General features: G+C 37.1%; 1 protein-coding gene across 1 annotated transcript; it reads right to left on the reverse strand.

The window, feature by feature from the left end:
- Positions 1-1,300: 1,300 nt before the first annotated feature.
- Positions 1,301-24,468, reverse strand: LOC108677180. Its single transcript, XM_018165346.2, has 9 exons — positions 23,844-24,468; positions 12,898-12,918; positions 10,882-11,034; positions 10,420-10,555; positions 10,026-10,153; positions 9,271-9,396; positions 4,082-4,246; positions 2,353-2,565; positions 1,301-1,634 (listed from the first exon to the last, which is right to left on the reverse strand). Exons 1-9 carry the CDS (start codon positions 24,448-24,450, stop codon positions 1,516-1,518), a joined length of 1,668 nt encoding a protein of 555 aa, XP_018020835.1. The 5' UTR covers positions 24,451-24,468; the 3' UTR covers positions 1,301-1,515.
- Between the last annotated feature and the right edge of the window lie 1,556 nt (positions 24,469-26,024).

Genomic DNA, 26,024 nt, shown 5'->3' on the forward strand with positions numbered 1-26,024 from the left:
TGTAATGGAATAATAATCCGTTTTTTCAAACAATAAAATTACTATAGATAGGAATTTAAAGGAACAGCAGGAGTGAAAAAATTAGTTTAACAGATTCTTATTGTATAAAAACATTTGTACGTAGGAATACATTATCTCCACGACTATAATTTCCAAAATTCAATGCGTCAACCGATTGAGCGATAAGATTTCACAAATGTTATTCATTATTGAAATAATTGAATTACAGTCAATTCACAAACAATTATCAAATTTTTTAATATTATAAATTATAATGATAACAGGATAAAATTCTGCTCAAGAAAAAATAATGTTTCTTAAATCTATAACTTATATACGGTAACAAATAATCAACGATCACTCCACTTAATCAGAGACACTCCATTGCCACATATATATAAGTTCAAAGAACAAGTAGTAAATTACTTTATCTTATAATAAACCTTATCATTTTATTCATGAACCACTTGCTACTAATTCTTTCGAAGAGTTTAAGAAGGAAATTAGTTTCCAATGCAAACTTGACTTGCTTACTAAACCAGGAATTACGAGGCTTTTTAGGAGCTTGGCTAAGTGGAGCTTGCAGTTTATGTCGACGTTGTGGACGATGTTGGCTTTTATCGATAATGACATGCATAAATTGATCAGGCATTTATCGTAACAACTGGCAGAGAAACGTTACCGTAATTTTGATGAATTTTAAATTTGCATTTTAACATTAACCTTATATATCTATTGTTCTTCGATTTTGTACATGATCCAGTCTATCAAAATATATAGAACAATTAATAATAACTAAATATTTACTGAAAATTGAGATATGGGTTAACAAATTTAACATTCTGTAAATTCGAAGTGACGCGAGTATTTTATGCGTGTTAAAGGTATACTGGCAGAGGATTTCCAACACAAAAGTTCCCAGAACTGCTTGTAGCGAATAAATTATTTTCCAATACCTTTTGATGAAAACGAACGCCAAATAGATTCGTTGAAGAGGACTTTGATGCATTTATTACACCGGCCTACGATCCGATTATGAGCTAAGGCTTGAAATTTAACACGCTTCGTGTAGGGCCGGAAATATAGTAATTATAAAGAGCTTCTTGCACGAGAATAATAATATCCGAATGGTATAATAATGTATTCGTAATTATGTACGTGATAATTGCTCTCATTTCTACCATGACATTTATTTATGCAAGCAATAAATTTGCATGGAAATATAATTAAAAGAGTTGATTAATCAAACTCATTAATATTAACAAATGAAATGAAATATTTCATCATGAAATGTTGAAAATTTTTAAGACAAGGTAAAAGATCAAAGCTTTGAGACTTTACATTCCCTTGTTCTTGTTTTGGTATAAAAAGTTGGCGAGGGAAAATATTTTTATTATTGATTGATTAAATTATTAAGCAATTGCAACAATGATTAGTGGTCACAGAACCGTATCATGATGAAACGAAGTTATTTAATTAGCAGCATGTTAATCAAGGAAGCAGGCGTTTGAAGTTCTAGACGCAAGGCTGCTGCACGTAATTGAGGCAGTAGCCGCGGTTATTTACTTCAGTGGGAGACGCTGAAGCTTCCGTGCCGTCAGTGTGGTAAATGATGTTGAAGGGGCGCACGTAGCCTGTGCAAGTGAAATATATTATTTTAGTTTATTTATGTTACCAGAAATGGAACATTACAACTTTTATATAGGTACTGAAAAATATTCCTTTGAGATATCACGGATAAATGCGGTATGATTATCAAATACATTCGTTTTATCAGACGTTCATTGCGTTCGTTGAGGCAAACTCCCATTTTATGAGACGTTCAGCAAGAAAATAATTAACTCGAGAGAATTTTAAAAAACATTCTAGATAGAAAATAATTTTGAAAAAATAAACCCAAAATTCTCACCAGAGGAACTTTATTAAAATCTTTCGCTGCGCCGCTCCGTTGATTGCACTCGATTAAAAAACATCCTGTGTAACCGTGTTAGACTCTATATTGTGTACTAAATATGCATACCAAGAGAGCGTTAAAAATTCTTCCGTAAAAGGCGGAAAATGCAGAATGGTTTGTCGCCTTCCGTTACATAACTCATTTGCAGTTGTTCTAACTCACAGGGAAATAAATTATCCCTCAAGCACATGAATGACAAAGAGAAGTGCATGTGATAAGGAAGTCTGTGTAGAGCTTTTTAATTTTGTGCCAGGTAGCCATCACAGGAGATCTAATATTTCTTATATTTTGAATACCAAAGATGCCGGATACACGATGAACTAAACTATTAAACTCTCGGGAAAAGCAGAAAACAGACTGACTGTAGCCTGTTAACCCAGCAAGACAAACAAACTGACTGTAAAGCACGGCGTCCTGTGTGCTGCCGGAGGTGAGGGTGAAGGCGTCACCACAGATGCGGTCCTGGCAGTTGGTGAAGGGCGCGAGGGAGTTGGTGGTCAGGCAGGGGATGACGAGCCAGTCTTTAGTGCAGGTGTCGGCGCCCACGCGTCCTCCCACGGTGGCCGTGTTGCTGCCTGTGATGGTGAATGACTGCGGGTCGTTCGTGTTCACTGCAAGATCGCAGAAGTTCAGTTATAGTTAGTTCAATTAGTTCAATGATAACTTGATGATGGATTTATGCATAATGTTGATATTATATACTCGGAGAGCTGATGCTCTGAGAACAATATAGATGGCAAAGTTCTTCATTGTTTAAAAAACGCGTAAATTACGTGGATCAGAGCAGAGAAAGTTCATCGTTTTTGAACATAGCATAATAATATTCGAATTCGGAATTTTAAATTTTTAAGCATCAGACTATTTTCATCTAAATCATCTAAACTTGTTTTCTGTGTGCCGGACAGAGAGCAAAAAAAGTCTCTTACTATTAAAATAAGATATTTTCCTACTCAAGTCAAGTCATGTGTTTGAGGACACTCCAGCATGTACATCGTAACGAACTCTTCCATTTGATCGCTTTCTCTCGCACACAAAATCCCCACCCCGAGACTGTGTCGCCATCGGAAGCGGATTGCTGACATCAAAGCGTCCGTCTCAGCTGCCACGGTTGCCGATCGCTAATTAGCCTCCAATGAAAGTCCTACAGGCAAGGGCATTGAGTTTCAATTACTAAACGCTCTTCACGGTCTTCCTGGGGTCGAGAAAACCGACGTTCGTGGCATTCCCCGCACGGCCAAAATATGCGGCAAACTGTCGACGTTCTCGGCATTACAATTTTTTACGAGCTCTTTGTTACTCGCAAAAAATGGCATAGTGAGTTTGTTTTAGAGAATTTCTGTACGTAAAATAATTCATTGAGGAAAATTAATGATAAAATACATAAAAAAGCGATTGTCTGATTAGTAATGTTTCAGAGTGAAAAATTTCTCTGTTTACGAAAATACTATATGTATAAGATAGGATTAAAAGCTCTAGCATAGCGTTGTAAACTTTAATAATTGTTTTCAAAAATTGCAGTTCATTGATATTATTACAATATTGCAAAGATTTGCAATTCAAAATTACATTTATGTGAAGTAAATACGGCTATTTATTCGCAACTGTCACTTATTATAAAGGTTCAAAACTAATTTGTAAGAATAATGAATGATTTTTTTAAGGCGTGAAATATAAGTACTTAATGTTAGGAAATACTGCTCACTCAAAGTGCATGGCAGAAAGCAGTAATTTAAATTATTACACGTATTTCACTTAACTATAAGTGCGATCCCTTGATGCCTCATAATGTCACTAAAATTAGTTTAGTCCGTCACGAAAATAATATCGTGTGTCATTAGAATTCTTTGTATTTACGGTTACGGCAGTGTACTGTACCGCTCATCAGTATCAGTACAAGTCGAGTACTGTATCGCTCACCAGTATTAGTACAAGTCGAGTACTGTATCGCTCACCAGTATTAGTACAAGGCGAGTACTGTATCGCTCACCAGTATCAGTACAAGTCGAGTACTGTATCGCTCACCAGTATCAGTACAAGTCGAGTACTGTATCGCTCACCAGTATTAGTACAAGTCGAGTACTGTATCGCTCACCAGTATCAGTACAAGTCGAGTACTGTATCGCTCACCAGTATCTGTACAAGTCGAGTACTGTATTCCGCAGAAGTTTTTCTCAGGCCTGATGCAGGTGGTGTAGTCTTGGTTGGAGAGTTGTCGTCCTGAGGTGGTGTCATAGTTGTAGCTTGTAACCGTGCCAGTAACGCCTGTGTAATACTGAGTGCAGTAGGACGGAGCTGCGGGTGAGGGGACAGATGGTTTAATCATGACATAGAACAAGCTTTCAGATGATTAATCAGCAAGTAGAAGACGCATAACTGATGTTTAATCATGAAGTAGAACTATGAAAAATGGTTGATTATGAACTGGAAGTGTAACAGATGGTTAATCAAAAAGAAGTAAAACAAATGGCTCATCTGAAAATTGAAGAAATGTAACAGATGGTTAATCACGAAGTAGTACAATCAAAACAAATGTTTAATCACCAAGTAGAGGACATATAACTGATGATTATCAATAAGTACATAGAAGTATAACAGATGGTTGATAGGCAAAGCTGAAGAAGAATAACGGATGGATATTCGAAAATTTGATGAAATATAACAGGTGGTGAATCGAAAACCTGATGAATTACAACAGATGATTTATCACAAAGTTGAAAAAGAATAACAGATGGTTAATCACAAAGTTAAAGAAGTATAGGAGATAGAATTAATCACGAATTGAAAGTATAGTAAATGATCCATAACAAAGTAGAAACAATGTTGAAATACTGAATTTTCATTTGGTGCAATAGGGCTACAAAGCGTCAATGTGAGAGATAAACAATTATCCTAAGATTAGAAACTAATTGGCGCTGACAACAACAGGACAAAGCAGGTCATATATTAGTAATAAATAGCTCAAGCTAAGAGAGTCGCCATAGATATATACTCAACTCGAATATCATTGTTGTGAAAAAGGAAATCTACGGGAATTTTCAATGTTGAAAATATTTTTTGCATAATATCGAAAATTTAAATGTTTTCATTTTGTTGAAGATTATTATACAAAAATGAAAACATATGGTAAATAAAGACTTTTCAATGCGGAAAAATTCTGCAGTATAAATCTTAAAATTGCATAAAGTTACGACGCTAGCTTCAAACGGAGCGAAAAAAAAATTAGAGCTCAAGACGTTAAATTCAAGGCATGTTACGTTGACGTAGATTAAACGTTATTTCAACAATACCATCTAAAAATTACCGTTATTTCAACGTCATTTGCCTGAAGGAAAGTGAATGAAGGCACTGGACGCGTGTCATATCTTCATCTCATTGTCGGGACCAAAGAACCGAAGTCTGCTCTATCGGGCCTCTGCCTGTCGTCTCACGAGACTTTGAAGTTTACTTAATAACTGCAGTTGAACACGCGGATGAAGTTCATGGAAGTTAACCGTCGTTATGAACGCATGTTTTGCCAATGAATTCAGAATGTGGTAAAACAATCTCAAGAAGTTAAAATATACAGTATGCAAGATTATATGGAAATAGCTGGATACAAATATTTTGGAAAACATAATTCAGTGAGCAAAAAATAATAAAGTACAAAGAACACGCAGAACGTGTTTTTTGGCCATTTATTTTGACATCTTCATACTAGTAACTACTAGTATGAAGAACAAAGTATTTCATACTAGTAACTGTATTATTTTCAACCGAGATAGTTTTGTTTTCATATTTTATGTAAAAATCGATTAAAAATTTATGAAATAGTGCGATCTTCAATATCTTATCGAAATTCTGCAACCCATTTAGACCACGCTTTCAAGGCTCCTTGATGTCGCAGCGGTGAAAGCGAGTTGATTCTCAAGAAGCTAACATGGAATTCAGTTAGGCGCTTGCTCAGAGATAAGTAATTGCATTGTATTTACTCTTTAATTTGTTATTTGAAAGGGAAGAACTATATTACTTAATTTATTCACAATGTGGCAATATTTGGCTGCTTCTTTGGCTTACTTTAATGAAACTTTAACAGAATTTAAGAAATTAATTTTCTTCCCAAATTCTCTCTCATCAGGACATTATTGCTATTTAGGGTCTAAATTTAATTTTTTTGCACTTTATTTAGACCTCAATTGATTATTTTAGACTTTTTCAGCAAGCAGAGGATGAAAAAACATATCCGCTTTTTTGCGCATCGTCGTGAAATAACATTTCAATTATGAATGGTTATTAAACATTTAATTATTGCAACTTTCGCAACAAGACTGCGGACACTGACTTTATGCCACCAAGTAACTAATGACTACGTTATAAGCTCGTTACCAGAGAGATATAATTTATTGAAGCATGTAACTCGTTATAACTCGTTATAGTGGGATGCATATTTTGAAGCGTTTATGAAAAGAGAAATCAAGTATAGCGGCAGAATTTCAATTGCCTCCTCCAGAACAGCAGGTTGAGGGTCTCTTCAGTACCAGTCTTCCTCCCAGGCGGCGCTTCAATCTTAACTTCAGGAAAACATAATTGAACTCGCTAGGTTCTGTTCTTTGTTGGCGAACTTGAAAGAAAAAATTCCTCCGGTTCAGGATACTTCAAAAAATATTTATAGCCCCAAATGAGCTCGAATCATGTCATCCTGCAAATTTTGATTTATCAATGCCAATTTCTACAGGATTTTATGAAATTGTCAGCATTCGCAAATCTTTATTTAAACGTTAAAATATTATGTTTTAACCAGTGAAACCCAGGAGCTCCCGGTTCCAAGTACCGCGCTCACATGCTACTTCCTTCATTTTTTTTACAACTCTCGATATTCAAATGAATTAACACCCACCATCGAATATGAGGAAATCTTTTACTCCTATTATGTCCCTTATCTTATGCATGATCATATCAATAGAGTGCCTTCCCTCCGTGAGACGCTCTCTGATGGATCATTTCGATTCGTCTTAGAATAATTCCAGCAAAAACCCTGACATTCCTTCATGGCAGACGGTGTCCTCCATCCATTAGAAACATGATTATCCTATACTTGTCCTTACCCTCCAGCACAAGCACTAGAAACCCTTACTTATTCATGTCCTCCATTAGAAGCGTGATCATCCAGTTCCCCTCCGTAAACATCATACTAGTTCCTTCTGCATTGGAGAAGGAACTCCTACAAGGAACATCTCTCCTACCAGCTTGTTTCCCTCCCTATATAGAACGCAGGATCTCTGCCAGCTCTAAATATGCTCCTCAATGCGCTTAGTTTAAACAAATTTCTACTGCACAGACAGCAGCTTTATTCGCCTAATGTGTTATTGTTTTCTTTTGGAATCGAGGTGAGGGGATGCAATGAATTGGAGACGGGGGCCGAAATCAGAGACGTTCTATTGAAGTGGATTACAGCCTAAATTGTTTTCGATTGAAGCAATGCCCATAATCCGAACCACTCCACGGAGTCCCGTCAACAGTAAAATAGCTTTTTGAGCCCTTGGTGAACCTCGGTAAGATTTTGATTAACTCTTAAAACTTTAAGCTGACCAGTGAAATACATCTTTGTCTGAGAAGAAATTCGTCTCAAGAGACGAATTTCTTCTCATGGGTTGAAATTCGTCTTCTTGAAAAGAAGACGAAAGAAATTCGTCACAACAACATTTAAGTCGCCAGTCCCGGCAGGCGCTCTCAGCCATGCCGCGTAACCGTCTATCCGACGGCGAGAGTTGGATTAAAAGAAAACCTGACACCAACCGTGACTATAGCAAGCACTGGCTTATACAGGTACGCTGAATCTAATAATTATTCTTTTAGTTCGATTTATGATGGGTATTTTATCCATAATTAAAAAACTAATATTGAAATTCTATTGGAAAAACTAATGAGAAGAAAACCTGAGACCAACCGGGAAGACGAATTTCAAAATTCGTTGAAATTTCGACAGAAGAAATTCGTCTTCTCCAATCTGTCACAAGTGACAGATTGGAGAAACTCAATTAAATTCGCGAAATTCATCTGAAAATTAATTAAACTCAAGTTCATTCTGAATTTATATATAAAATTTCTGATTACCAAAAATAATTTTAGAATTTAAAAAATATGAATTTGTTAATTTGATAGCAAATGCATTATTTTTAATCTCAACTATTCACATATTAAAAAATCACAAAGGAAAAAATAGCGAAATTAGATGCGAATCGTGTATCTTTTCTAGAAAGCATCTCACAAAACGCATTCAGCATTTGAATTCAGCAGTTAGATAATAAACTCTGAACATACAACCGCTTCAAGAACCCATGAGAACATAGCCCACGGATAATGCTGACGAAAAGTTTCTAGTTAGCCTGTTAGTACCTCATTAGTTGTTTCTCCATTAATAATTGGAGAAACCCATCCTTTAATTGGAGAACCAATCATTTAAGCTGCCTAACTATCCTGTTTTTAACTAATCAACCCCCAAAAAGGATAGTTTATAGTTAAAATTGTTAGTTAGGATAACTCAAAATTAGAGTCATAATATGCAAGAGTCTTTATTAAACTCCAAATATGGGTAATAATGTTAGAATTTCATTCCCGAATTAGAGCAAGAGGAGCGCCGTGCTCTCAAATTAGGTCAGCTAAACACGTCCTAAACTTGAGACACTAACTGAGACACTAACTCTTGATTATGCATGCGTCTTGAGGTTGCGAAAGACTTGAAGGGGAAGGCGCAGCCTGAGATCACACGATGCCGAGCTGCCACGAGTACATTTCGTGGTCTTTCAAAGACCTTCATTACCACGGCGCAAAGTAAATTCTCAAGACCCTTGCCTTGCCAATTGATTAAGACACAACTCTGTGCTGTAAATATCAGATGTGAAGAGGAACTTCAAAGCTGCAAATTATGGCCTCGGTGAAAGAATATATAGGTTAGTTAGGGCGCATCTTTAAAGAAACACTGAATACGTCGTATGCATATAATAATAGCGATCTTCGAATATGTTCAGGAACGCTATGCTTTTAGCACAATTTACTTTTGTCGTATTGCGTCTGCATCCACATTTTCATAAATCTCGTCGAATAAATGTTACGGCACTGGAAAGATATGATTCAACGGTGCCTACGTTCTCTGATTCAAGCAAATCGTAACCCAGATATAGAAAAATTGATTAAATTGTTTAGACTTGAACTTTGCTTCACATCTGCTACGAAAGTAGCAAAGTATGATCATTTTACTCACCAGATATGGTGTATCGGACGGTATCTACGCATCACTCACATGTGTATGGAGAGTTGCATGGTATCTACGCAACACTTACCTGTGTATGCAGAGTTGCACGGTATCTGCGTGATTTTGATCTTCCATTTACGATCGAAGTCGGCACCGAGTGTGACGACAGTGAGAACAGGAGGAGTGGTCGTGCCAGGTCCCAGGGTTACATACACTGTGGATGATGTCGTTCGGTATCGTTTAAGATTCATTTTTCGTAAGCACGATTTAAATGAAAATTTTTTTCAAACATCGAATAAAGAATTGTTGTAAAATTATCATCAGAGTTTGATCTTGAAAGGTCAGGTAGTAAAATTGTTATATACACTGCCATTTCGTAAACCTATTGAGCAACAATAAAATTTCGCATACCAGTAAAGAACTGCCACATGCGGTGAGAAGCTGTACATCTACACACACATTAAGCATTGGTTGAAAAATTGACTTTCAATAACAGGAATTAAGAACGTTGTGAAAAAATAGAAGTCAGTTTCGACTGAGCATGCGTAAAGTTATCTACAGGAACCCCAGCATAAAAGTGAAGAAAGCAAATCGTTGTGATCCAGTGGCCAAGGACACAAACATGGTAGCAGGGAAGCGTGGGTTCAGACCTCGGCTAACTGAAAACATTCTGTGATGTCGCTTTAGTATAGCGGCACTTTATAGGCGCCGAAGTCGACGACTCGGCAATGCCGGGTACGTTGTTGTTGGAAACGAAACTCTAGTATCTCTTGCCTGACTGGATCTTCAACAATTTAAGGGTCATAGTGAGAGAGCTCTGCTAGATAATTATAAGCAACTGACTGTGGCTGCCAGTGTTGACGCCGCAGATGGTGGGGGTGGTCGTCCCTCCAGAGACGGTGAAGCGATCGTTGGTGCACAAATGATTCGATGTTTCAGGGCCAGCTAGCGTAAACTCTTGAAAGTCCAGCCTGGCACACAAATTCTAATATTAAGACATGATACACACAAATCTAAGTATAGACATGACACAAACAACTCAAATCTAAGTATTGACGTACTACAGTTATGTGCTCCTACAGTGTGGAATACGTATTACGATCGTACCAGCTGCTTCCCTCCTATTGAAGTGCCCAGACCTTTAAAAGACGTGGCGCTCTTAAATTGCATTTTTGCAGTATGGTTGGACATAACTTTCTGTGAAATAAATACATGTTTCTGCATGACCACAACTCACCTCAATTGACAGACATTCGAGTTAAGTTTCTCGACAGAAATTTGACAGGATCCTACTCCGTTGTAGGATTGCGGATTGTTTTCATTGACGAAGTACGTGCAGTTTTGCGAAGCCACACCGCCACATGTCACTTGGACTGGTGGGAAATACGACGAGGAAAATACACATTTATTCCACTATAGCACAATGATAAATTATTGTAAAGTACAAAATATGGTTCCACATGTCAAATCAAAAGCGAATTCATCACTGCATTCCGAATTCTAGTTACGTTACTGTCGATTATAACAATATTTATGACTGCGTTTAGCCCGAAAAGGATTTTAGTGATTGTCGTAATAAATAAATATAACTTAAGATTACAAAATTTTCCCTCGAAAATCTGGTAGAAAAAAATGAACACTGACGAACCAGATTGAAAAAATTCTGACTTACAAATCAGGTTAAAATACTGCCACTCACATATGCAGCAGACTCCAAAGCCGCCGCCACAGGTTCCGGAGGCGGCGCCTTTCAGCGTCTGACACTGTCCGGCCGTGTAGCAGGTGCCGTTGTCGCCCGTGCTCGACACGCACGACGTCGCCGGGATCTTGACCAGCGAGAACAGCGGGAAGGCTGCGCCCGGTACGTGCAGGAATGTTATGTTGCAATGTGCGTAAATTGGGCCCGGGACATTTTCCATGAAATTTATTAATATTTCGTTTAAGTTTATGATTTACTTATACTATCATGGACAGATTTGGCATATGATGGCTCGTAATGATGTGTATATCACTGGATAACAAAAGTGAGGACTATGAGTGAAATATGTCATGTGTCTATCGGATCGAACACCCTATATGTAAATACTTCGTTTTACAGAAGTTGCTTTGCACTGCATAAAACCATCAGACGCTCACGTTAAATGACTTTCTTCTCAAGGTTGTTACATTGAGTTATCGAACTGGTTTAAACTAATATACAGCTTCATTTCATAATAACATCAACTTTTGCATTGGAAAAAATGTAGCTCCTGTCAGCGATGATATTAAGACTACTGATCCAGCAATTGAAAACTACCCAAATATAGCACAGTGATTGCGAGGTAATAAGGCGATGCCTTTGATGAATGGCTGTTTGTACATAAAATTTCTTGATACAAACATCGCCAAATTTCATTTGAATATTCAAAATGCATCAAAATGATATGATTAATGGAACGCAACTATGAATAGAACATCACACTCATACAGAATTGAGTGTCATGAAATATACTGTTGCTTATAAGTTTCATTTTATGCTATATTCGTGTGAATAGAGAACGTTTATTATTATTTCAGCACGCCAGCCCTCCTTCTTTTTGTTTCTATTCAAGAGCAAAATTAAACATTTTTATAGGCCTTGACTCAAATTTAGTTACGAATTTACGATCAAAATTCTGAAAGTATTATTCATTTCGGGACCATTCAAAGCCTCTCAGCTCAATTCCGCGATCCAATTCTAGCGATTTTAATGACGAAAGTCGCGATGTTTTACCTTCTCAGTTGTTTCATTAAAACTTCGATACGAGGAGACCAATAGGCACATCAATAACGTTTCGACGATCAACTTTTGGATATTTGGCAAGACTGCAACGCCTCTGACCTGCTTTAAGATCGGCCTACAAACTTTCTCCCTACCACATATGAGCGCGACCAAAAGCCACAGCAATCGTGCTCTGCAGATTGCTACGAGGACATCACGTTTAGCAATTACGTTACTTATAGATTCAGAAAGAAAAACATTTCATCAAAGTTCAGGGTAGTCCTAATCTTCCAAGTTTCCCTAACTTTTCTCTAGCGAACGGCTTTGCGGTTATATAAGAAGGATGTTTTCCTGATGAATGTGTAGGAAAATTCATAGATGGCCATTCGGCGGCCAATAAAAGCCGTCTCTGTTAATAAAAAGACTTTTAACTTACGCAAATTCCAATATATTGATCAAAATGTAAAAAAATTAAATATATTTTACATCCAAAATAGTCATCGAGCGTGTGACACGTTTGTTTCCCCTTGTTTATTTATTTGTGAGCAAAAACAAAACCATAATAAAAATTATCATGCTACTAATTGATCCGTTACCTTGGCAAGTTTGAGTGGAAGAAAATGTTTAATTGGGGTAAGCTGGAATATTCATGCTATGATTTTATTTGCTCCTATGTTACAGGGTACGAATAATATTGTATAGAAATAACACCTGCAGACTCTAGCAAACCAAATAATGTAGCTAAGAATTTTGGTCCGTTGACAGTACACGAGTGAAATTGCTTTTAATCGCGTCTTGTACGAAATTTTAATTCTTATGCAGATGATATTATGAAAACGAGTCAAATGTCTAATCACAATATATCTGCAAAGTGGTATAAACATTTTTTTGGTGAATTTTATAATTTAAATCAAGAAAAATAATCGAAATTGAGACAAGATTGCCATTTCTGTGGAGAGAAAAGCGTAGACTCACCTTTAACCAGAGTGGAGAAAACTGCAAGAAGAAAAGAAAAACTCTTTTAGTGTTTTGAAACAAAGAAATTTTACATTGAATTCGGATTAAATTAATCATAATATAATGAGTCAATTGCAATAATGCAAGTACATCAATAATTCTATTATACCTTCTCCTCAAAATAGTGCCACATACATTCAAATGCGCGTGAGCTTAATTAAAGGAACTTCGTTATGAGCAAGCCATCGCATGCACTCGGAAACAAACTGTGCGAGTTTATTTTAGCAAAATTGTTCACTTTTTTCAATGATTCAATATACCCGATTTTAATGCTGACTTCTTAGTCCTTGTCACTTCGTAAAAAGACAATTTTACAATTAGCTACACTGCAAGGCCTGCGATTAGTCCGGAACTACATAAAAAAAGTCGAAAGAGCATGAAGATGAAATTTTCATTTTTCCTTACGATGATCCCCGGAATACTCAGTCCGATCAGAAAATATAACCTAATTAAGGGTTGAAATTTTTCATTACGATTGTGAAGCAAATTAATTGTCAAGCCAAATCATCAATAGCGCCGTTTGTAGCAAAATCTCGCTTCACAAGAAACGAAAACTCGTTAAGAATAAGTTTCAATACTTCAACTTTGGAAATGAGCACAGTTCTTGAACAACCTACCAAGCACAGAACTGCATACGGTACAATGCAACATCACCTGCAAGTTCAAACTTTTATCACCCGCACACCAATCCATATGGCTCATCCAACATGCATTCTGCTCACATTTTCGGGTTCACCTTCGGGTCCCGCGCAGCCTTGCAACTTGGAATGTTCCTGATACAAACTTCTAAAGCGAGTCTCAGGCAACTTTAGAGCGAAAGTCATTTCGTTGTATGCGATGAGGCGCCGACACTTTAAAAGTATCGGTAAATTTTATACATGATAATAGCGTACATATTTATATTAGACGAAATTTCATACATAGCAACAGCGTATTTACCTTAGACAAATTTTTGAATAAAATAGAACATACATGCGCTGGCAAAAGTACAATGACTACATGCAAGAACGAACAGACCAATACTGTAATTGTAAGCTAAATGTGTCACTCGAGCGACAAGTGACGAATTAACAGGGAGCAATTAAGGAGGTAATGAATGCGAGGAACAGAACAAGGAAAAATTCACGCTGAATTAGTAGTGAACGCAAATCTCAAACCACATTTGTTCGATGAAATGTTCCGTCGCAGCGTCAGACAACGACGTAAAAATATCAAATTAAAATCTCGTGATATGCATGCTAAGTTACTCGTTCGATTGACCATGTTTTGTTCATACCGCTATTTAAGAAAGTAAATTATGCTTCAATTATGGCAGGATCTCGTTCCTAGACTCTCTGTAAAACCAAAAAAAAAAAAAATGCTCTCAGGCCGATATCGAGCTAAAAATACAAAAAAACTGCACCAGTAAGCTGTTTTAAATTCTCAAAATGGCAGACTAGATTATGGACTCGCCACTTTTGGAATGATTATGTTGATTATTCAACAGCCACACATAATTATGAAGAAGGTGCTTGTCAATAAATTTAGCAGGAGTATATTAAAGGTCTGAAACGATTAGTTTGATTCCGAATATATTTCAGAAAGACAGGCGCGGATGCAGTTCAGAAGATCAATGATGCAGTATTTTGCTCGCTAGAAGTTTATTGATTTTTGAACACGGTTGATGAACATGCAAGTTACTTGTATTCGATGGTAACTTTAAAACTGAGCAAAATGCATAATGAACCATCACCACGTTAAATTATCAATTCGTATAAGCGCAAAATTAGGAATTAAAATATTAACTTAAAAAAATTACCGTAAAAAATAGGATTTATTTTTTTTGAGCAACGCATAAACAAATATAAGTTGCTTAATATATTCATAACGGAAGATATTTGACCCAGTTACTTGACCAACATTGATCTCAGGATACAAACATTTGTCCCCACATGGTGCAAAAAGATTTTCGGAAGGTCGACTCATCAAAATCATTAAACTCAAGAGTCTTGAAAAGATTGGCCATAAATAGGCATTTTTTATTAACTTCGTCGAAAAAATTAATTATTTTCAAATATTTTCTTCGAGGTCATGCCCGAGCAGTCAAGTCCTGCCAGGGAAGAAGTTATTCGAAGGTCATGTTTGTGTCCCATCTATCCAGATCTGATTTTTTTTCACGACGATTCGACGTGTAAATCGCGAAACAAAAGTCTGTTTAGCCTCACAAAAGTTACTGCGGCTCGTTAGGAAGACGGGAAAGAAGAACCGGGGGATAAAATACAAGGATTTTGCAGGTACAAATCATGTTCGTAAAGGATAAAATAATGAACAAAATACGTCAAGGGTGATATTTGCCTCCATGGAACCGAGGCCATACATTTTAGGGGCTTCCTTGTCGTCGTGACAGGGAAGGGGAGACTCCGTCATATAACTGGTCATAAATAGAATAAAGAAGCTCAATAGCCGCCAGCAACGAGGCTAAGATTCCAGGAGAAACTCCATCACGCCAAAGGACCATCATCTACGGATGTAAATTCAATAACCAACAATATCAGATATCATCACAGAATTTTCGGTCACTCATGCTCGGTGAATTTGATTTGCACTATAATTGATATCTCTATATGATTCAACAAAAAATTTCCGTGCATTGATGGTTCAGAATATCTCAATAAATATTCATTCAATTTTTTGAGTATTTAGCATTATTTAAATTACGGGAATACTCATGATTTACGGCAGTTCACGATCATATAATGAATTTTTGAAACTCGTTTTCGTAATGATAAAGTCTGTATAGTATAAGACTAAATAAGATTTTAATAAATTAGCCTCACTATTTTACCCGAACGCCTCACTCTTTTAATGGATAAAGGCCTCGATATTTTACCATAAAAAGAAGATGTTGTAGAAAGGCCCTAAAAAGTAGAGGCTTTTTGCTCAACTCCCATGGAACGAAAGGAGAAGCAAGGGACATTTTGTGAAACTAATTTAGAGAAGTTCGAGTTGCGAATCGAGGTCGCATTCGAAATTATTTTTGTTTTGCGTTGATTCTTGTCAGAAATTTTTAATTTATGAAATTTTCAGTTCGGTAACTTTGGACAAAAAATTATTTTTTCGTTCGAGAAATCAGGCCACAAACCTGTACATCGCACTGATAATATAACTGTCATCCATATGACGCATTAGGCGTGATGCACCCAACCCAAATGTTCTTAACCTATAATCCAGGTTCAGATCTATCCACCCCGAAAATTTTACTTAATGCCCCGTGAAATTTATTTTCCCAATTTGTACCTACAGAGGTAAACAATAGCTATAATTTTAGGTGCCTTTTCGACGGCCGCTCGCGCCAGTTTTGTTCAAGTCGCAGCCGTTTTTTTGGACGCGACCTTGAGACTGGATTATTATTTTCTTTGTTCAACGCACATTTTGTCCGCATCGTAAGGTTCTCGGAAATACATCAGCCGTTTTCAGAGCCTCGGCCTTTACGAGGCTAAATTGTAGCGCTGATGGTGCCCTGACCTAGGTGTCTTCTTGGGGTTTTCATTTTTGTGAAATTACTCTTAAATTGCAGTAGTTATTTATTAGATGAAAATAGAATAGATTAAATTGAAAAATTAAAGTTTCGGTATACTTGTAGAAAGCTTCAGCGAATGCATTCAAAATAACTGTTCTAACCTAATTTTTTTGTTGTCAATATTATTCTGGAACAATACTGAATTGGCTTGGGTCATCCGGGACCTGCTACGAACATTTTGCATCTTCCTGCCTGGCGATTGTTCATCAAAACTTCATGCAGAAATTTTCAGTTTATTCCTCTTTTCATCGCCAGTCGATTAATGATCGTAAAGGAAGCATACAGGATACTGTTGGTCCAGGACTAGATGATTGTATACAAGTTACTCTTATGACCCCGGATTTACAGAGAAATTATCCTGACTTCAGTTGTTTTCTCTCTGACAGGAAACAACTTACTTTAGTTGTTTTCTTTCTAACCTGACCAAGCAGTCAATAATTTCCCCTGCTCTGATGATTCAACTACACAGGCAATCGCCCCAGTTGTTGCAGGAAGTGGATTTATGAATACAAATTGCGAGAAATATTGCAGTAGTAATTGTACTTGGGAACTAAAATTCATTGAACGAAATTAGAGATATTGTTTGAGTGAATATATTTTATGTGTAATTTGTTTATATCCGGATTAAATTATATCCGTAATTTAATCCGTTCCTTATGAGAGAACAACAGAGCAAATATAAATTTGACTGATTACAAAACCCAATGATTTTTTTGAGCGTCACAGAAGATAAAACCATAAAATCGAAAGCTCTCTGGTAGCAGTAACACGTGATATGACATATGAGATCTTTATGAAGAGTGAGGCTGAGGTTTGGAAACTTGCAATTTAGCTTCCATTTGAGCGACATTGACAACGCTCGAGATCAGCAGCTCCAACCGATGGATTTGAAGTGACTCCATCATAAGGCCACGAAGCAACAACATCCCTCGTACAAGTATTTATTAAAATTGTAAAAAATTGATGTGTCACGAGAAGTTGAAGGTGGTAGCCGAAATTCCCAGTAAGAATCACGGCCGGCACAGTCAAAATCAAGTCTGTACATTTATTAGGTTTTCACAGGATTGTGTTATTTCCCTTATCAGGACAATGCGTTGACAACGAAGGATTACCCAATAACCATCTAACGTAATTGCCAGCCATATCAAATCGGGTGGAACTTAAATTGTAGCCTCTCGGCCATCATATCTTCATATATACTTGTTGCAGCACTTATTCATAACACATTCAACTATTTGAAATTATGGAGGAGGAACTATTTCAGGCTATTGTCTTTATTCACCACAAACCTGTACTAACATAAGTATACCACGATTTTTTGGTTATTAATATTTCTTGTAAGTTCAAGAATTCAAAAACAATCATGAAATGTATTGTACTGAAGATTCGAAAGATTCCAAGTCGTTTTACAGTTGCGCGCTACTTTGAGTAAGCTATGGATAAATTCGGCGCGGCGCAATACAAGTTTTCAAAACTACTTAAAGTCTTGAACAACCCAGTGGCTAGAAAATTGCTAGCTAATGCCTCATCTTGAATTCTGACGAAAATCCGGAGAGCACTGCACTGAATTTATTATTACTGCTTATAAGTTACCTTGCCTTGCAAGAATTTAAAAGTATCCAGGAAATAAATTATACATTTTTGTTAGGTAAATTTGGAATCACATTCAAAATATAATTAGAGAACACAGAAATAGAAAAAGTTTATCATTTTATTAGTTAGGAGAAAATCACTTGAATGGCCATAACGGTTTTTAATTATATTTCTCACAGCCGCGAATTTTGGACAGAACGTCATTATATAAGGACATAAAATATGAAGCTGGTGCTGGAAGCTGGAACAGTCCGGATTTCAAGCAAGGACCTTTTACTTTTAAAAGCGCTTCATTTACCTAGTTTACCAAGTAAGGGAAGCTATTTTTGGACTCCAATGTCCCCTTCTAAGTAAATATGTAGAAGTAACATGAATAAATATGCAGCTAGGGTAGAAACGGCGTTCTGGACAAAAAAACTGGTATAATGTTCTTAAAAATGCTGCAAATTTACAAAAGGAGCGAAACGTTATCCAATATTTTCCACTGAAATAAAAGGGCAACTAAATTTCGACCATAAAATAGAAAAAAGAATTCAGTCGTAAATTTGATTTAATTCCATCTTATATTCATCTATTGTTGAGATAAATGCAGCATTTAATTGTTCAAAATAAACATAAAAATCTTGAAGTGCGCACCTAATGCGCATTCATCATGAAGCAAAATACATTTAACAATCAAATAACTATTTTACGTACGATTCACTAGCTCTACACGTCGTTTCTGATTAGTTATAGTTGAAATAAATAATATGTGAATAGTGAAAAACGACGAAATTTACTGTGAACTTCGGCATAGACATTGATCGTAAACTCCACGGAATATTAGATAGACGCATTTGAATTAACAAGGTAACTATATACAAGAAAAAAATCGCATGAGTCATGTAGGCATCAAACGCTCGAAAAGCAGTGACAAAATTTTCCTAACGGCAATTAATATCAAAACAATATTTCGACTATTCTATATATTTAAATAAGACGGGCAAAATCATGAACTATAATAGTAATTTTTTGGGTGGCAGCTACTACTTGGATCTGGAGCTTGCGACGGTCTATGTCAATTGTCAAGGACAAAAGTATATGCAGTGTGTTTTTTGGACAAAAATATATGCAGTGTGTTTTTTGGATTTCTTGTGACGCTGGAATGCGACTGCGGACGAACCGGAGCGAGGCAACGCTAGTGAAGACAGAAGCTCACAAATGCTGTGGAGAATCTTCTGTGCCCTGTACAGCTGCACAAAACACACTAGGTTGAGCCTGACTCAGTAAGGACATATGCAACATTTTAGTTATATTCAGACTCAGTAACAAAATATCTCGGTTTTTATCTTTATGAACTTTGCAGCCTAGCTATTTCGCTATGCAGCAGAATAATTTTGGTGTCTGCTTCTTTAACATCGCGGCAATTTCGCTGCATAAATTTCAAGCGTGGGTGAAAACATCTTGTTCCGCAAACTTTACAAGGTCAAAATTATATTCATTTCATTAAATTATTTCTAAGAAAGAGAACTATAACAAGAGTTCTTGAAGTAATAAATGTCCAAGGAAAAAACAAGATTATTGTGGTGAATAAATGTCAATATAATCGATGATGAATTTTTAGTATCAGTTTAAGCTTCAATTACAAACACGCATATGATTTCAGCAAAGGAAATTTAATAATGTACGACTATACGTATGTCTTTAAAAATATGCTTAAGAGAATTTAAACTGCTCATATATGGTTATTGCCGAACCTATGCATGGTATGTATATTGTTGAAAATGAGACCGTAGAGTTGACGATGCTTTGGGCACAGCGCAACTTGATTGTTAGGCTAGAATTTCGTTAGGAAATTGTGTTACGGAGGCGCTGGCTTAACAAGTTTCGCAGGTCATCTCTGCTCGACGGCCTCCAGTTCTCATTGCTCAATTTCGACGCAACTTCTTATTCGAGGCATCGGAAGAAATTAGAAAGAATAATCACAAAAAATCTTCGATTTTCCAAGATTCTTTAAATTAAAGAAAACTTCTTTCATTTAAAAAGACCTCTTAATAAAAAAAATTGTACATCTGCTGGACCCGCAACATTGAACTATTCCACTTTTTCTATCATTTCATACTAGCAAATTATTGATTAATTATTGCCTGTATTGCGAGTTTACTCATGAAACTATTATCTGTAAAAAATTAATTCTCCCTCATTCAATTAGAAAAGTTTTTTTCTTTGAATATCGTTTGCACGCAAATTCGAATAATCATGAATTAACATAGGAAACAAATGAATAAGTCGCAATCTCAAAGTGTCAGTTAGCAATGCCTTCGATGCCTGATTTGCGCACGGTCTAGAGGCTTGTGGCTGTGATCGAATGATAATTAATATATATTTATCATACATGAGCGCATAAACATGTATTGATCACACAAGAGCTCATTCATGATCTCATTAGCATATAACGATTATTTAAATTCTCTCTAACATATAATATAATCTCATTAATATACAATGAGAAAATACATGAACTCATAAACGTTATATAAAAATTGCGCTGCTGTAAAGTCCGATATTGGCGCAGGTGTAACGTAAAAGTTTATCTCTACTCTCACCTCCTCTTCTGATTGTGACTTATAGCATAGTTACCAAACGAAGCGTAAAGCACTCAAACCAACCTCGTAACTTGCAAAGGTGTACCTACTCAAATCATTAAACTATGAATATTTACGCTCTATTTTTCGCTCTCATCTCTTCTCACTATTGTTGGCTTTCTCTTCTTTTCGTTTCATATCGTTTGAAGTCATCTCATCTTCATCATCGTTTGAGGTTATCTTCATTACCTGAAGTCATTATTTTCCATCAGGCAATCTGAGTGTTTAACGCAGATACGTACGGTACGTGATGATCTAGTTAAGAGTGCAAGCGTTTCCGGTATCTCTCTATTTCGGCAGGATGGCGGGAGAGTTCGATCAGTTAGTTCATCAGGAGGTGCAGGAGGCAGGCAGGGATGCGGATGAAGATCGTGCGAGCTGCGGCTGGAACAATGCCTTTAATCGCGTTCACATCACGCCACAGCTCAGTAAACGCCTCGCTAAACGAACGTCAATCACGTCACGCCTACCGGTGAAAGGAAAAGTTTTATGCAATACTGCGGGCTTGCTACACTTTCGCGGAACTGGTACTCTTGCGTTAATTATGAGAAAAATCAAACAAACTGAAATCGTGCATGAAAAATTTTTAAACTGAGATATGAAAAAATTATACACTTCCCTTCATTGTGAATGAAATAAGCTTTTCCATTAATTTTACCGACTCTGATGTCATTACACGAAGCAATAGCGACATTTATTACCTATAGGAGTGATTCCCCAAATACGGCTTTTACGTATAAGAAAATTTGAATACTATGAAATTTAAATATACTATAGTGGGCGGAAAAATCAACATTTATGCATTCTTTCACGACCAACATCAGAAGAAATAATATCAAAAACCATCAGCAGACAAAAAGTTTTGTACATAATAACAGGCGCTCTGAGGCAGCTTGTCACTGTCTACAAAACAGTGACCAAAATAGTCGCGGCGCTCGAATTGTGATGCACTGTTTTCTCCCGCACCTTGTCTTTCTCTTCCAGAATTATTTCATTTAGTGTACGTTGATATTTTGTTAGAGAAGTAAGTTTGTTAGAAGATGCATGAGTGAAGATTTAAATGGCACAGCAAAACATTTTAGTTCGGAAATAAAATAAAAAGTATCTCACCTTCAAAGGAATTTTTTTTTTATGAGTGGATTGAACAAAGACATGGGAGCGTTTGTGAGCAAGTATGAAACGGCGCGCTACATGTAGCGGCCGCTACATTTTCTGTAGCGGTAGCGGTAGCGGCGCTACATTTAAGGCAATGTAGCGGTAGCGGTAGCGTCCGCTACTTATTTAAGTAGCGACACGAGGTTTTGCCGCTACAGCGCTACCGCGACATTTATAGATAAAGCCTTTAGATTTTACATAATAGTATTAAATATTATTTAAAAACCAGCATGATACAAACATAATATAAATTACAGAATAAAACTGTGCGAAATTTTTCGGTGTAATGTTGTCAACCTCAGCCTGTTACTATTATAAACATGTTAGTTGTTGCTTGTTAAGTTGTAACCAGTTACCACTTACAGGTATTTTTTCGTGTTTCAGTTTGCTTACAGTTATTTTTACACAGTTATTTTTATGTTTCACCTTCCCTACATGGATGTCTACTTTAATCTGCCCATTTCAAAAATAATCCACATATATATACAAATAAAAGACTGATTTTTTGTGTATATGAGGATAATTTTTGAGATTGGTGGATTAAAGTAGACATCCATGTAGGGAAGGTAAAACATAAAAGTAACTGTAACTTTTATTCACTGTATCTAAGCCGTACTAGTTCGGTTAGGCTAATTGAAATAAAGTTGCATTGATATGTTTTGAAAATGTTTTATTATCATTAAATCTTCATGAGTAAATCCCAATAGCAGAACAATAAATATTTAGAGATTTCCAATAATATTGGTCATTGTAGCAGCTAATGTAGCGGCGCTACATTTTACTGTAGCGGTAGCGGTAGCGCTCGCTACTATCTAGTGCAGTGGTTCCCAAACTTTTTCAGGCTGGCGCCCCCTTGGGCTCCCTAGTGAATTTCTAGCGCCCCCCACAGACACATATAAAAACATACGCCTCTATGGGTGAAAAAACCATCGCTGGGAGTCATGTGCTGCACGTGTTGTGTACAAATCATCAAACAATCGTTGGAATTCTGACTTCGACTTCGGACTACCGCCCCCCTATCGCCCCCCTTCTGCCCTCTTCTTCCTTATCGCCCCCCAAAATCTTTCCACCGCCCCTAGGGGGGCGATATCGCCCACTTTGGGAACCAATGGCCTAAATGAAGAGCTAACAATTTGCTAGTGAAATTCAATCAGCGATTGGAGTGACCAGAATCTTCGAAGTTGCTAATGCATCAATTCTTTTCAGCCTGTGCTCTCATCCACATCTTCACATTGAAGCTTCATTCAGCGAACGAATGAAGCTGAACGATTTCCGATGCTAGGTCCAAGTTAGTCTGCCAAGCGAATGCAAACCTCACTAAGTTTATTGGTCTGCGTCAAGGAGATTCCGAGCGAGTTTTACGACGGTCTGGTTAAAATTCCCTGGATTTCTGTCGTAAAGTGTGACTCAATTTAAGAGATTTGAAGCTATCAGGGAGAGGCTCGCTGGAGGAAGACCATAATCTGCGGACAAACTCTCGAGATGACTCGTAAACACCTTATCTCACTGATCCTCGCGACTGACTAGAGCGAAAACTGAAAGCCAGGCATTTCTAATGACAATCAAACTTTTGATTATCCCTATAACAAAAAAGCCACTTCCAATGTCAGTCAAAATGTAATTGATTGCAAAATCCGAGAACGGGCAATACCGAATAATTTCAGTGCTTGGGAATTTTAAAATCGTTGATCGGGTAAGATTCGAAACTCATGCTTGCAAACGTGATATTTTTTAAAAGGTGCAGTCAACAATGCTTTCAACTTGGTTTGGTATAGACGAGATTTTTCTTAAATTTTAATTAAACATTAAAGAAGTTGTGAGAGTTTTTATGACAGACAAGCTCCTCGAACTTGTGATCGTGCGGAGACCAATAAAAGGACAAAGGCTTAAAAATATCAGATCTATTAACTTGTAGATCACATTCCAAAACAAAAGATTTCCGTGCAGAACTAATTCGTCCGTAAACTACTCACGTCTTGGATCGCGCTCATCGTCTCTCATCAACTGCCCCAACTCACGGGATGTTGATGTGTTCTCTTTCAACGCCGCTGTTGAGCTGACCCCCGCCAAGCCTGCCTGTCTGGCTTTCAGGTCTCGAGAAGACGACACGGAGAGTCCTGAACCCAGTGTGTCTACATTCGACTTTTCAGACAATGATTGATTGGATGGCAAGAGAGAGAACTGCTGGCGACCGAAGATCAATGTCGGGAAACTTTCGTCAGCGGTACCATTCAGCGAGGTTTCGTACAGATGAGAAGAATATCTTGGCTTGGGTAAATGGGAGTTCGTCTCCGTTATGAAGGAAGATTGCAGAACGTCAAAAGATATAGGCGGAATCGAGCTGCGTAAAATGTAATCATTCGAGTGAAGTTGAAAGTTATCAATTGATGGGTTTGCTTTCCGACTTTCAGACGTAAACTTTGACTTCTGCTGATTAGGTCTGTCGAGTGACTTCTGGTGGTGGACAGCGGAAGATACGTCGCTTGCCCATCTTGACAAATAGTATGATTGGTCTCTTGATTCACAACAATACAAAACAGAAGACACTAATAAAAAGAATGTTCTTACGATTAAAGTCATCTTGGATACCTTTTATAACCGATGTCCTATCATTTGATAATAGTTTAGGATGAAAAATTCGATTTAAAATATATTTCAAAATCGGTCCGAGACGTCGAAAGAAATTCGTTGTTTCGCTCGAGTTCAGAGGATGTAAGCGTATCGTCGAACAGAGGGGTTAACTTACTCTGTTCACTTCTGGAGTGCCACTGGGAGGGAAAGTAAAGCGTGAGGTGTCACCGTGTCATGCAGATCGCTACGGGAGCCTGATGGCTAGATAGCACCTCGTGAACAGCAGTGGGACTGAACCCTCTATCACAACCACCACTCTGATATCATTACAGTGCAGTATAGCGGCGCCACGAGATGACGTTTGTCGCTCACCGTGCAGATGAGGACGGTGGTTAGATAATTGGGCCATTCCCGAACGCTACAAACGAGCTTTACTACAGCGTACGCAAAGGTTGGTTGAAAAGGCCTATTTAATGCCACGTCGCAGCGGCGTTTCATTTGCATGCTAATTAATCACTGATATGTTCACTTGTAAGTCGCAAGATATGTATGTTCAATTGTTAATGTATGTACTATGTATGTTCACTTGTTAATGTCGCAGGAGACGCTGCAAGGTAGACGCTTCCAAAATTTATAAAGAACTTGATGTTCCGATGCCTATTATAGAATTATAGAACAGGCAGAGATGGAGGCTGTTGCACGGTGCGCAGAATAAGTGATAAGCGAGAGTATTGATAGACGGCAAGCATCAAAGGAATATATCACAGCTCATAATAATCACATAAATTTGACATTTAAGATAATATCAAGTATGTTAGTGATATTCGAGGCGAATAATGCGATACAAGATAACCTGTAGGCATATGTATGCCCGCGAACACACGATGACATTTTGATTACGATTCACGTCTAGAGAAGGTCGAAAACAAACGACATGCATCTCGATTTTTCAAAAAATCTTCAAAACGCGCATTTTTGACGATATAACGGATGTTCAGCACATGGCGTCTTCTGTACTTATATTTATCATTACCACAAATGAGCAAACCTTGACTTAGTACTGTTAAAATTCTTAGGAACGCTAAAATGTTCAATACAATAATTTTTATGCCAACAAATATAGTTGATTGATAAAAATATAGATTTTGCCATTTGGCGAGTAACCGAATATTTAAGACGGATCTGGGAATGTAACTCACGACAGGCGAGAGAACTCTGCGAAAGGAATATTTTAGGCTAAACTTTTCACATTATTGCAAGATTTCCATTTATATTTGATTTGGTTGCAATCTACGAGTAATTTTCAGTCTATAGGTTTGTTCCTTAACCCAATTTCAGCACTGTCCGCACTGAGGGAAGAGCTTCGACGACACACCGACACAAAGCAATCAATCCTGGAGTGTACTCTTAATATAAAGCGTCGTGACAACGTGAATTGCGACATGATTGAATTGATTCAGCATGCATTCCAGTCTTGTTCTCTTCAAATTACAAACAAACAAATAAATTTGAAGAGAACATCGGAAAGAGAAAAACAATCGATGTTCAATTGCCGACTGGAAAATTTGCTCGTATGTTTTTCT

The sequence above is a fragment of the Hyalella azteca genome, unplaced genomic scaffold (genome assembly GCF_000764305.2).
Source record: "Hyalella azteca isolate HAZT.00-mixed unplaced genomic scaffold, Hazt_2.0.2 contig6587, whole genome shotgun sequence".
NCBI classification, from domain to species: Eukaryota; Metazoa; Arthropoda; class Malacostraca; order Amphipoda; family Hyalellidae; genus Hyalella; species Hyalella azteca.

Bases quoted from the DNA above. Each gene is read 5' to 3' on its own strand.
- LOC108677180 (XM_018165346.2), bottom strand. From the start codon at position 24,450: ATGACTTTAATCGTAAGAACATTCTTTTTATTAGTGTCTTCTGTTTTG. The intron at 10,556-10,881 runs GTGAGTGGCAGT...ATTTCCCACCAG, and splicing joins CTTTGGAGTCTGCTGCATAT to TCCAAGTGACATGTGGCGGT. The intron at 10,154-10,419 runs GTGAGTTGTGGT...TTTGTGTGCCAG, and splicing joins TCGAATGTCTGTCAATTGAG to GCTGGACTTTCAAGAGTTTA.